This window comes from Lonchura striata, chromosome 3 (assembly GCF_050655825.1).
Source record: "Lonchura striata isolate lonStrDom1 chromosome 3, ASM5065582v1, whole genome shotgun sequence".
Taxonomy (NCBI): Eukaryota; Metazoa; Chordata; class Aves; order Passeriformes; family Estrildidae; genus Lonchura; species Lonchura striata.
This window is the reverse complement of record NC_140705.1, coordinates 34,020,278-34,033,729: the sequence shown is the minus strand read 5'-3', so window position 1 is coordinate 34,033,729 and position 13,452 is coordinate 34,020,278. Positions and strand designations below refer to the sequence as shown.

Genomic DNA, 13,452 nt, shown 5'->3' with positions numbered 1-13,452 from the left:
AAAAATTATTTTACAATTTAATTGTATAATGATTTGCAATCATAATTCTTCTTGGAACTAACATCAGCTTTTTGTAACCTATTTTGTACAGGAAACTAAATTATAAACTTGTCATTTTTAAAAAATTAAAGTTATCTATAAAAAATAAGAGTTCTTGTACCTCAAAATTCTCTCAGCTTTGTTCTAGAAAAATCTGATCTCTCTTAGTTCTTACTGAATGCTAAATAGTGCCCAGGGCCTTGAGGTGATGGTATTATTATGGCAAGCTTGTTTCACAACTCAAGCATCAAAGGCCACCCTCACCTGATGCTTGGCCATCTCCATTCCCTCCAAAACCACCGTCTTAAAGTCCTCCTGTTTGTCCTGTGGAAGGAAAGAGGAGAACTTTCAGACTGCATTTCATATATGAAAAGAATACTCTGCCGTGAAGGCCGTGCAGTTGCTTGGTTGGGTGCTGTGCATCAGCTAGAAAAATCACCCACCCCAACAAGTCTGTAGTCCAGAAATGGCAGACTCAAGCTAGAATGGCCAAGACACTACTAAAGAAAACCAGCACTGCCAGTTTGTGCCTCTGTTTATTTCCAGCACTGCCAAAGGAGGTTTTTAAGAATGTTTCCCTCAGATAACAGAGCTTGAGCAACACCATACTACATTAATCTAAACATGAGTCAGAATGCCCTGAAGAAAAATAAGGATCCACTCCATTTTTTGTAGTTATTTTCTAAGAAAACCCCACAGTTATAGAGGAAATGTCCTGAAGCCAATATTCATTATGTCGTATTTATCACATATCATACACCTACCTATGTTTCAGTGTGCAACTGCTGCCATGACTAAGAGGTTCCAGAAATTCCAAGAAGTTTTCTGAATTCTTGAAGCATACTGTGGGTGTCCTGACTTCAGGCATCTATCTCAGCACACAGGACTTACCAGCAGCATATTTATAAATCACACATGATAAATAAGTTCATGCACAGAGATTACTTGGAGTGTGAAAACTTTCTAGCAGATACTACATAGAACACCAGGGTTAGAGGCTGTGCCTGAAGAGCAGGCAGTTAAAACTCATTACTCCTTTATACATTCAAGAAGAGAAATTGAGTCTCATCTTCATGGTTCAAAAATGATAAAATGCAAAATGCAGGTATGCTTCAGACACTAGTTTTATCCCCCATAATTGTGAGCCTTGCTTCAATAGTTGAGATCTGCCTGCAACTAAGTTATCCCTAAATTTAATGCAGCCACTTGTATCTCAGCAGCAGTTCCTTTCCTCACTGAAGATATTAGAGACTGTAAATGCAGTAGCTACAGCAAGCTGCCACTGTTACAGACCTGACAAAGCCATCTATACAGAGAGAAACCTGAGAATAAAACTTCAAAACTTTCTGCCATATAGCTTTCCTCCCTGCTTCCCTGGCTCACCCATTAACATTTCCCTGTCCGGGGGGCTCTCCTCACAGCAGGAGAAGCAAACATCTGACAGTTCTTACTTTGTGGCAGCAGAAGGGATCTCCCTGGGACAGGGCTTGGCCAGATGAGGCCTCCAGCCCCACAAACTGGGGTTTTAATACATCTCATGCACCGACATAATGACAACCCTCATTCTGTTCCCCTCTAACAACTGTGCAGCCAAGATTTCCCCAGAACTGTTTCTACTGATCTCTGCCATTTTCTGTTCATCACAGTCCCAGGCTCTGCTCAGTCTCAACACTCTTAGCTCTGTCATGTTTAAGAATACAACAGTTTTTAAAATTTTTTCATTTTGTTATTAACAACACCGGTTTTCTATTTCAAAAAGTAGGTAGTCAGACTAGTATCTACATATATGACTGGCTATCTGAAAGTGATTTTATGATAAAATATATCAGATAATGGAGCATATTTTACTTTTTATTTAAATAATACTTTTAATTTAGAAATCCAAAGTCAGTGTTCATAATAATTTTGACCATAGCAGGTTATAAATTTTTCTATTGCCTGATTTATTTTGGGCCTTTTTTGTTTGGTTTAAGCCTTGGTTTTTTTGTTTGTTTGATTTGTTTGGTTTCTATAGTTAGATGTGTTTTCTGTCTGATGTTGACTTGAGATTCCTCCAGCTGGAATCTCCTACAACAGAAAAAATCCTTTCCATTCTTCAGTGTTAAAAAAATAAAATATTCAAACCCAAACACTGCTGTGCATCACTGTACATTAAACCTTTCAGTGAAAAGCAAAAGAAAAAAGCAACATACCTTTGCTTTTTTTCGCAGCAGCTTTGCCAGACGCACCACATAGGGCTTGAATTCCCTCTGATGTGTTCCTTGTCTTCGTACTTCCAAGCCCGAATCATCTGATGCTTCTGGAATAAAAGCCCAACGATACCTGCCATGAGATAACACAAGCAGATGTTACCCATACTGAACATGCAGGCATTTCTGAGCAATCAAAAATGAGTGGATGAGGAAGTCTGGTGAAGTATCAGAAGGACAGAAGAGAAAAGAAACCCAAGTAAACCCTCAAAAGAAAAAATAAATTAAAAAAGCTTCAACATTAGATTTAGAAACACTACAGGGCACAATCTGACACAGTGTACACAAATCCTTCCAGTCTCCAATCCACATGAGTGTCTTTTAAACTGCAGGATAATTGGGGGTGACCAAATGTCTACAACTGTGCCAGGGCAGCAGCCCTCACAAGTCACCAGTGTGCAGTGTAAAGGAAAAGGCATGATACTTTCTTTTGTCCTTTGTGGCCTCTCATTCCTAGAATCTCCAGCAAATGCCAATTGTTTTGCATTCTTTTTTTTTTTTTTTTTTTTTTTTAATGAAACAGGATTGCAGAGGCACTGAGGAAGCAGTTTGGACATGTGCCCACTACTGACCAATAGAAACCTATGGGATCCCCTCTCTATGAAGGTTTGTTGCCACATCTTCCAGACAGACTGTGCAAGAATAATTTAAGCAAGTCATGCTGAGATGACATGCAGTCCTCTGATCTCATGTATTACTCACTGAGATGGGTGGGTGTATTTTGAGCTCTTAGGCATTACTGCAACTAAGTACTTTAAAAATAAAATACTTGAAAAAATCCTTACTACTAATGATCTCCCAAGTGTGGCAAATCTCTTGTCACAAGCTAAATCAAACCAGCTTGAACTAATTTGATATGCAGCATCGTTTGCCCTGGAGGTCACTCAGATATTGTGAGGGAATGAACTGTGGGCTGCCCTGGCTGAAGTCCAAAGAAAGAAGGGAAACAGAAAAGCAAACACTTTTATACACTAGAATTTTACCAAGAGGCATGGAAAAACATCCAGAAACTTAAATGACAATGTTTTCTACTCACATCTGAAATTGAGGCAGGTTTTCAGATGGTAAAGCTAGAGCCAAGTCCAGAAATTTGCAAGCAGACAAATACAGGTTCAGCCACCTCTGGCTGTTGTAGGATGTGGAAAAACCATTGCCGCCTGTATAAGTCGTCTCCAAACCAGCAACAGATGGGCCAGAAGTTCTAAAATATGTTATAGCAGGGAAGTGAGTCATAACAACCTTCTGCCACATTTAAAACGTTATTTTTCTTACTTGCCTTTACAAACACACAACTCTTTATTTACCAGCATTATCCTGAATTTATAAATTGAATCCCAACACAAGTCTGTGCCATGAGTGCAGTTTTGTATGCATGCATATATATGTGTGATAAAATGTCAATTTATAATGAATGTACTGTATCTTATTCCCAGATATTCAAATTATGAGGAAGTTTGAAATGGTCAGTCATGATGATACTACTTTATTTGAGGGAAAAGCTCTCCAAAAAAACAAAACAAACCAAAAAAACTCAGGAAAAAAGCAAGCAAAACTTGGCCAAATAACTCTGGCTCATTTGAGAGATCTACCTCTGCTGCTAGAACTGACTGAAACTGGATCACACTCTATAGAAAATAGATGAAAAAAATGGATAATAAAGCAAGAAAAATTATCTACCTCACTTACCTAATATAAGAAGGAACTATGCTTTTATTTATACAATAAAAAAGTGCATCAGTCTTATTTAGAATAAGTGTATGACACAGAAAAGGTGTAAGTCATGCCATACATAATTTAATTGCACCAGCAGTGCATTTTAGTCAGGCAGACATTGTAAGAACTCACACTTGTATCTTATAATTTCCCTTAGTGATTTATGATCAGTCTGACAGCAGAACTTCTTTTGTTTTGTCTTGAACAGTCTGTCCCTGGTACCCCAGTCAGACTGAACTAGCCTTTACTTGTCCTTCTCAATTGAGCTCAACAGCTCTAAGACAAATTATTTTAAAGAATGACTCCACTCCCCAACAACATACCAAGGGATTTTATAAAATTAAGCAAGGAATAAGTTCATACATTTACCTGGAAATGTCTTCATCAGCAGTGAGCTCCTGTTCCATCAGTAAAAACACTTGCACCTGAAGATCAAATGCTACATTTCAATACCATTTTTAATGGACTGTGATTTGGGAATGCCTGAATTATAAGCCTTAGACAATTAGTTTGGAGCTTTATTTCCTTTCCTGTATGAGTGGACACTGGCACCTTAAAGCTCTTTCATCCCTTATATATAACCTGAATAACACAAAGATAACAAGGAACTGTCTCTTTTATGGCCAGGAAAGCTCTCAAAGACTAATCCCCTCCACTACCTAGAAAGAGAGCACGATGTAAACAAAATGAGAATAAAGGATTGTTCAATGGAGCAGGTCAGGCTCAGGTGTGAATTCCCAGAAGTACCACAATCCTGCTAACTGAAAGTAGTTCCAAGTCTGTGGTAACTTGGGTAAAGGCCAGGGGACAGTACAGGAATCAGAAGACCACACTGAGTTGAATGGGTTTTCTAGTATTTAAACTATTGACAGGTTTAAAATTAAATACATCTATTGCTAAAACAACACACTTTAAAATATTTTATATAGTTTTCCTCCTTCTATTGCCTGGATCTGTGGTTATTCAAGGCAGTTAGGCACCTGCAGATTGAAAAAAATAATTAATCACAGCAATGATTCTGGTTTGCTCCCTCTGTTATTCAGTTCCTTGGGAACTCCTTGAATAGCAGGCTGAATGGATCACAGCATGCACCAACCACTCTCCTCCATTCCCACTGCCAAAGCTGAAACCCAAAAGACTGTGTCAAACAGCCAACACAGGAGATTCTGTAGGTAGAAACTCTGAAAACAGATATTTTTACTGTTTTGTTTCTGAAGAGTAAAATGAGAAAGAAGAAATCTCAGCCAAGCCATGTATAAATTTAGTCACAATATTTAGCCACAATATAACCTGAATGACCATCAACTGCCAATAAAATATGGATTCTGATTCCTATACATGGATTCTCATCCCCTGCTGGAAGAAGAATGACCAGGAAAGTAGAATTGGAAATGGAAAAAGAAGAGCAAGAGTGGGAATGGTGGAGAGGTTACATATAAATAAGCAGAAAGTGAAGTAGGCTTCAGTAGGGAAGAATGAGGGCAAATGCAAATTTAATTCAGGAGACAGCTGAAACAGTGTAAGCTAACAGATACTCAATTTCATCACAAAAAACAGACATCAGGACTATGAAAATAAGCCAGCTTTCAATTTGTGGCAATTGAACATTTATTTGTACAATCTTTAGAGGAGATTTTCTTAAAAATCTTGAAGAGGAATGAGGTTGTGTCTCATATTTGCACCAATCTTCTAAATAATGAATGACACCTGCAACTCACCAGTTCGGTGATCATGGTTGGCCAAAGTGAGGTAAGGTGCTGTGGAGACATTCTTAAAAGTAATACTCTGAAAAACAGGAACACTTGGGAATGAAGGGTGGGCACCTGTGGCAACCGAAGACTTTCTACCAGCCTTTCTGAAACAAAAAGCCAAGAAGGATCCCTCAGTTCAGAATAATTCCAATGAAAATTTTCTCCTTTCTGCCTTTTCTCTCAATGTTAACTTTAAGCATTTGCCGTGTTACTGTTCCAGTACTTTACTGGTTTTATTCTGTCAACATAAAGAAATAACCACTCCACCAAAGAAGAAACAAAAGGTTCCTCTTTGGAGAAACCTCCAAAGAGTGCAGTTGCCTATTTTGGGTTAGTTCTCTATATAAATGTAATAGCCCATCTGGGAACTTTGCTGATGTTATGCAGAGTTTCACCCATTACAACAAGAGGAATTAAAAGATTCCAAAGAGTGCAGTTGCCAGGCTGAACAACTTGGATCTATTAGTGTTATTAAAACACTGCACCATCATAGTACTTGAGATATTACAAAGGGATGATAGTTTATTGAATTATGATTACCTCTAAGCATTCAATATATAGGGGCAGACACAAAGAAATTTTTCAGTCAAACCAACACACATGTATGTTGTAGTCCAGACCAGTAAAATCACCTGATTCTATGAATACAGGAATCTCAGCTACTGACTTGACTGGAAATTAAAAAAAAAACCAAAAAAAAAAAACCAAAAACAAACCCAAGAAAACCAACCAAAAAACCCCTAACCAACAAACTAAATAATTTCCAAAATTAGATTCCAGAACAAATGAAACAAAAAAGTTGATCTTCAACTTGGTATATGATGGCAACTGATTTTCCATATAGAAGAAGATACCAAAGTGTCCCTTTGGTGCCATGAAAAAATGATACATCTAAAAGCTGCTGCTATTAGCCTCATCTTAAAAAGAAGATCCAAGCAGTTCTCATTTCCAGTCACTTAAGGTAAAGAGTCACTGTAAGAAATAAACTTCAGTGATAAATATGACAGATAAACTGAATTGAGGAAAAAACACCCCAGCAAAAGAAGTCAAGAATTCAAAATGTCAAGGTCACTTTTCCTATTTATCCCTAATTGATAGGCTTTTTTACCTCAGATGTTCATGTCAACACATATTGTACAGGTATCCAAGGATACTGATCAAGGGATAAGATGACACAGCAGTGAAATTATCCAGATAAAAGTCAACTGGCAGCCACAAAATCTGCATACCTCGTTGTCATTTAAGACTGAAAACCTTTTAACCAAAAGCTGCAGAAACATTGTTTCAGCTATGGAAATAGTATCCCAGACTGATCTTGCAGGTTAAAAATTTAACTGGCTGTTACTCTGTCACACCAGGAAGTCCACTGAACGATACATATTTACTGACCTTGTATGTCTGGCAGGTATTTCTGGTACTGGTCTATCTCGCTGCTAAAAATGGCAAAGGCAAGTCTCTTGAGGAGCATGGCGCGCTGCTCCAGCTCCGCATCTCTGTTAGCAAACAGATTGAGGGAGCTGCTCTGGGCCACAGCCACTCGAGCTGAAAGAGAACAGGCAAAGTGCAGCCAAGAGCTTATGCATTTCCCTTCTGATTCATTTCAAGGCACAAATAACTCTTTCTTTGCAATAATGGGGTTTGAAAGCAGATGTTAAAATGATGTATGATTTGCAGTTTGAATCTGTAACCAGAAGTTTAAAATAAAAGTTGAAAGAAAACCTGTAAGTATGCACAATAGTGGCTGGGTTTAGGGGGTCTTGGGAAAGAGTTTAGCCATTTTTTAAAAATAAAATTTGCATGTATTTGATGCTCAGAAAATTCAGAAGTTTAGAATCAATTTTTTAAGCAGTTAGTGTCAGATCTTCAAACCCAAACCAACTAAAAACCACCCCCACCCATAATGCTTAATTATCTTTGCCATATAGGCAAAATTGACTGTGTGCCAGGATGGTATCAAATTCCCTCATTTCAGGTTATTTATGGATCTCCAGAAACAAACAGTCAAAGAAAACTTTAAAAACACTGAATAAATCAAATTGGAAGAAATGCTGAATAAGTGTTTTCTTTAAGATAGTTATTTTTCATTTATTTAATGTTTATACTGGAAAGAAGTTACTACTATATCAATACTTACTCATCAAATCTCTGAATGTGGTTTTGTCATGTGTCATCAAATTATCCATAATAGCTCTCCAACTAAAAGAGGAAAATCATACACAAATCAGAAAAGCAAGAAAAAAGCAAGAATTTTCAGGAACACTTGCAAATTTTTTTTGCTCTTTCAGTTTAGGCTAAGGCTTCCAATCCAAGCTTTCTGTTTCATAAGGTACCATCTACTTGGTGTTATTTGATCTGAAACTGCGTTTCTTGAACCCCCTTCTCCAAGAAAATAAGGGATGCCATTCAGGGGGGACCTTGACAGCTTGAAGAAGTGGGCCTATGTGAACATTATGAAGCATGAGGCCAAGTGCAAGGTCCTGCAGAATGGTCAGAGTTATTCCAAGCACAAATACTGGCTGGACACAAAATGAATACTGAGTGCAGCTTTGAGGAGAAGGATTTGTGGCTGATGGTGGATGAAAATGAAAAACTGAATTTTATCTGCCAATGTGTTCACAGCCCAGAAGGGCAACTGCATCCAGGGTTGCACCAGGGGCATGGCCAAAAGATCAAAGAAGGTGATTCTGCCTCTCCACTCTGCTCTGGTAAGACCCCACTTGGAGTATTGCATCCAGCTCTGGGACCCCTGGCATAAGAAGGATGTGGACTCCTTTGAAGAGGTCCATGGGAGGATCACAAAGATGATCAGAGGGCTGAAGCACCTCTCCTGTGAAGACAGGCTGAGAGCTGGGGTTCAGACTGGTAAAGAGAAGGCTTCAGGGAGATCTTCTAGCAGCTTTGCAAGTACCTAAAGGGCCTCTAGAAAGCTGAAGAGAGACTTTTTACAAGGTCATGGAGTGAGAGGATAAGAGGGAATTACTTTTAAAGTAAAGTTAATCCCACTTTTAAAGAAAGAAGATTTAGATACTAGGAAGAAATTATTAATTGTGAGAGTGGTGATGCCCTAACACAGGTTGCCTGGTGAAGCTCTGGATGCCCCATCCCTGGAAGTGTTCAAGGCCAGGCTGGGTGGGGCTCTAGTGGAAGGTGTCCCTGCCCATGACAGGTGTATTAGAACTAAACTATCTTGAAGGTCTCCTGCAATGCAAATCATTCTATGTTTCTACAAAATGCTAACATGTTGTCTCACAGAACATTTTTTTAAAGATAATTATTTTAAAAATAGATTTGTACATAGAAACATACCTTATATATAAGTTTCACATGGTAACCTAAACCACAGAAAATCTGTACTTTTCTCAGTAAAGATCTTTTGGAAATTTTGGCCCATATGTTAATGGAATACATAAAATCTGTAAGGGCCATCAATATAAACAAGAATAATGTCTTACTGGTTAACACAGGAAGCATCCATCTGGAAGAAACTGGAATCCATAAAGAGGTCAAAGGCTTCCTTCTTCCATGCTCTCCTTGTATACTGATATCCACTAAGACTGCTTAATAACTGGACACAAGCCCGATAGCTGGATGCATTGTGAGCACTAAACAAAGAAAAAGTCAACCAAAACCAGATTTGAATTGTTGCTCTATAGAAAATTTGATAGACATCTAACCCTAATCATGCCTGTTTCAACTTAAGTGCCACCATCCAAATTTCTACTGGCTGAAGACATCTACATCAATTCAATAAACTAAAGATACCTGTGATTACGGAGGTAGGGCACAACATAGTGCATAATATTTACAAGCAAAGGAATAACTCTCTCTTTTTCATCACTGTAGAATACCATGTCCAGGAGATGAGCCAAAACCTATAAAATGAGAGGAAGATATGTTATAATGCATTCTTAAATTACTTTTTACCTACCATTCAGATTTTTTTTTTGTGTAATGTTCTTTACTGACCATTCAAGTTTATGATAAAAGTGATCACATTTCAGGTACCGTGCAAAATCCAGAGTATAAAGATTCCATAATTTTTATGACACATTAAGGTAAAAGCACAGAAGCACAAAATCTTGGTTAAAGCACTCTAGAGAATAAACTACAAACAAAGAAAAAATTCAGACTGACTGCAATTATCAGCAATAAATAAGATGTACCACAAAGATAAACACACAAAGGTTACAATCAAAAAAGTTAGCTACACTACACATCTGAAAGGCCATTCTTTATAACTCATCCATCTCACTGGGTTAGTAACAAGTTTTTACATGACAAGACCCAGAATCCATTCACATCAGTGTTTCCCATTAACTCTCCTCCTCCAAGCTTCTAGTCCAAAGCTTTTCATAATATAAAAGTTTATTATAAGACACTGTTCATTATCTCCAAGGAAACATTTACCTCAGAAAGTAAGGTCAATGCATGGACACTATAAACAGATGGAGTTATATTTGAAGTTTCCATTGCTGGAGACAGCATATCTAAATGAAGATAATAATAAAATATCCAAAGTTAATTTTCTCAAGACATAATTTACCTTATAGCGTATTTTAAAAATAATTATTTTGAAGATGCACAAGCTTTGCCAGACACATTAGTGCTAGAACAATACTGAAGAATTTTACATACATTCAAATATAGCAAAGCTGCTCTCTTAATTAATTTTAGCATGAAAATGAATGTTTTGTTTTAAATAAAGATAAAAATGAACCTACCTTCAACATCTGATTCTAAGTTGTTTCCATCAACCATAATCTTGGGGGAAGGCTTAACCTCTAAGTTTCGTCTTAGCCAAGTGGTCTGTTCCAAGGAAGAACCAGCAATTGCCCCAATGGCATCCACTATCTTGTGTGTTACATCCTGGTAGAAAAAAAAAAAAAAAAAACCAAGCATTTTAAGAACTTTATACAGAATGGCTGTATTCATTGTCCTGACATGTAGAAAATCTATATAACCACATATAGAATTGCTTTCAAATAATTTCTATATTATCAGTGATTAATAACTTTACAGAAAACGAAAGGTTTTCCAACGAACTGTCAACATAAGCAGAAGATATTAAAGAATTATTAAATATAAAGATAGATATTAAATACTACAGAACTGATATAAAATATTTCTACTATATTCAAGCATCTAGTTCCACCCCACTGCCATGGACATGGACACCTTATACTAAACCAGGTTGTTCAGAACCTCATCCAAGTGGCCTTAAACAATTCTAGTGATGGGGCATCTGCAACTTCTCTGGGTAACCAGTTCCAGTACCTCACCACCTTCACAGTACAGATTTTTTCCTAATATCTAATCTAAATCTACTCTCACTTTGAAGCCATTCCCTCTTGTCCTGTCACTTGTTGTAAACAGTTGTCCTGTCACTGTTCTTGTAAACAGAACCTCTCCATCTTTCTTGTGGCTTCCTCCAGGTACTGGAAGCCTTCCCTCTTCCAGGCTGAACAAACCAAATTCTTTAAGCCTTTTCTCTTAAGAGAGGTGCTCCATCGTTCTAATCAACTTAGTGGCCCTCCTCTGACTTGCTCCAAGAGGTCAGTATCCTTCCTGTGCTGGGAATTGAATGATCTTTAAGGCCCTTTCCAATCCAGGCCATTCTATGATTCATTGTTCAATATTTTAAAAACACATATTTAACAGATTTCTTACCTGTAGATCTCTTTGATCTTTCTTATTCTCCAGACTTGGGTTTTTCATGATGAACTCATTAAGAACACTGAAAAAATATATAACTTGAATAATGGATTTTCTTTTCATAATACATTATTCATCAGTTTTCAGAGTTAGGACAAATCTGAAGATATGCATTTGCACAATATTTATTCACTAAACCTGCAGGGATTGCTATTTATCAGTATTCCAGGAAACATCTTTTCAAGTTCCTTAAATTAATTTTGATCATAAGAATTTACCAAGAACATGTTTTACTTGATTATATACAAAAGTATCTTCAGAGACAGTTTACTAGGGAAGATAAACTCAAAATATTGAAGAAAATGGTCCATAAACCTTTATACAGAAAGTCATATTCAAAGTTATATCTCTAACAGTCCACAAACTGTTTCCATGGTGAGAATTCAGTCCACTCTAGTGGGTTTCAAATACCTAAGAAGTAGTAATTATTGTTATTTTTCAGGAAAAATTAGAAACTTAGATCTGTTGCTTAAAGAGCCTGAATCACTGAAATAATCATTAAGGTAAGGTCATGGCTTATATCATACTCTAATATAAAATTTAATATATGCAGCCATTCCTCAGAGAAGAAACTAATTTTATAAGACCCACAGAACTCAGGCAATAACTCTGCAAGTCAAAAATAAGAGATAGATTTAGAAACACTAACACTTCAGAATAATTTCACACACCTAAATTTGAACATATTTGAAAATTGCAGATATAAGGACCACTTACCCAAGTATGAGAAACTGTCCTGGGGCTGGAAGACCAACCTGTATGGAATCTTTTAACAGAAGAAGCAGTGCTGCCCAGCTGTCTACTAAGCTGGTCACTGGAATCCTAAGGAAGAGAGAGCAGCAATGTCAATGATGAGGACATCATCTCCCTCAGATACTCCTACAATTTCTTTTTACATCACATCTCTCCTGTCAGATTTTGGAATCACCCTTACAGATTCATTTAATACTAGGTTACTACATCAAGTCATTAAGAAACAGATGAAGGTAGAAGAGCATTCTTAAAAGAAATGCTTTTCATTGCAAAGGTGGAGTGGCAGGAATGAGTCACAGCACAATTAAGATCAGCTTTCTTTGGGCAGATTATCTGCAGGATTTTTAGGTGGGGGAAGAAAGGTGATGCAATACTATGGAACTCACAAAATAAACCATCTTTTTTAACAAACCTACAGATCAAACCCATTCTTTCTTCACTACTTATATTACAAAGACTCTTAATCATCCTATGACATGAAGATGTAAAATATTCAAATTGATCATCTGCTTCCCAATGACCGAAATAAAATTTAGCTTCTTTTCTTACCTTTGAGTATAAGCATAGAAAAACTGCAACATGCAGACTTCCAGTGAAAGATGTTTCTAGAAAAAGATATGAAACCTGTGTTGTCAGAAAGAAGCGGCATTTTTTCCCCCTCACCAGGGTAAAATTAACAATGCTGTAATGTCACTGCAATGCCGAAACATATAGCTTAATTATTTAGAATATTAAGTGTCCATTGAGATATCCCTGTATACTTCTCTTCATTTATCTCTTAGATATAGGGAAAATTTTCACATTGTGCTGCTCAGCTTTGTCAATAAAGTACCCATATCATCAGTGTTGTAAGCTGCTTCAAGAGGACATCACATAAATCAATAGGACCTGTACAGTTTCCATACCTTGTCCTTTGCTATGGCTGGAGGCTGCTTCAGAACTTCTTTCACTGTCTGTATGACAGTCTCTGTTCTCATAACACTGATAGAGCGAACCAGCTCAACCAGCAGAAGTTGTTCTTCACCTGCTGTAGGAATAACCTAAAAGAACCAGATGTATGTCACAGATTATCAACACAGACAATGGCTATGCCAAAACTAAGGCAGCTGTCCTCATGGGATTGAAATTTTATCAACTAACAGGTCACCTAGAGACCTGGTATCACCTACTATTCCTCTGAAGAATTCAGGAAGATTATTCCATTGTAAAGTGGTACCTCCCTGACAGTACAGTTG

The 13,452-nt window shown here is 37.3% G+C and overlaps 1 protein-coding gene across 7 annotated transcripts in view; it reads right to left on the bottom strand.

The window, feature by feature from the left end:
• The window catches only part of DOP1A (DOP1 leucine zipper like protein A), a 59,724-nt gene that overhangs the window by 3,783 nt on the left and 42,489 nt on the right, over window positions 1-13,452 (bottom strand). For 5 of the 7 annotated variants that reach the window (XM_085574784.1, XM_021546111.3, XM_085574787.1 and 2 more), the window contains 15 exons: window positions 13,123-13,257; window positions 12,767-12,822; window positions 12,182-12,286; window positions 11,420-11,486; window positions 10,474-10,618; window positions 10,160-10,239; window positions 9,515-9,624; window positions 9,205-9,354; window positions 7,887-7,948; window positions 7,142-7,294; window positions 5,720-5,856; window positions 4,371-4,426; window positions 3,325-3,489; window positions 2,232-2,361; window positions 304-363 (listed from right to left, as the gene is read on the bottom strand). In XM_085574784.1, the coding sequence (XP_085430910.1) occupies window positions 304-363; window positions 2,232-2,361; window positions 3,325-3,489; window positions 4,371-4,426; window positions 5,720-5,856; window positions 7,142-7,294; window positions 7,887-7,948; window positions 9,205-9,354; window positions 9,515-9,624; window positions 10,160-10,239; window positions 10,474-10,618; window positions 11,420-11,486; window positions 12,182-12,286; window positions 12,767-12,822; window positions 13,123-13,257 (1,611 nt within the window). Of the gene's footprint in view, window positions 1-303; window positions 364-2,231; window positions 2,362-3,324; window positions 3,490-4,370; window positions 4,427-5,719; window positions 5,857-7,141; window positions 7,295-7,886; window positions 7,949-9,204; window positions 9,355-9,514; window positions 9,625-10,159; window positions 10,240-10,473; window positions 10,619-11,419; window positions 11,487-12,181; window positions 12,287-12,766; window positions 12,823-13,122; window positions 13,258-13,452 lie in introns of those variants that run through there. The other 2 variants (XM_085574788.1, XR_014953656.1) reach the window with 2 other exon arrangements.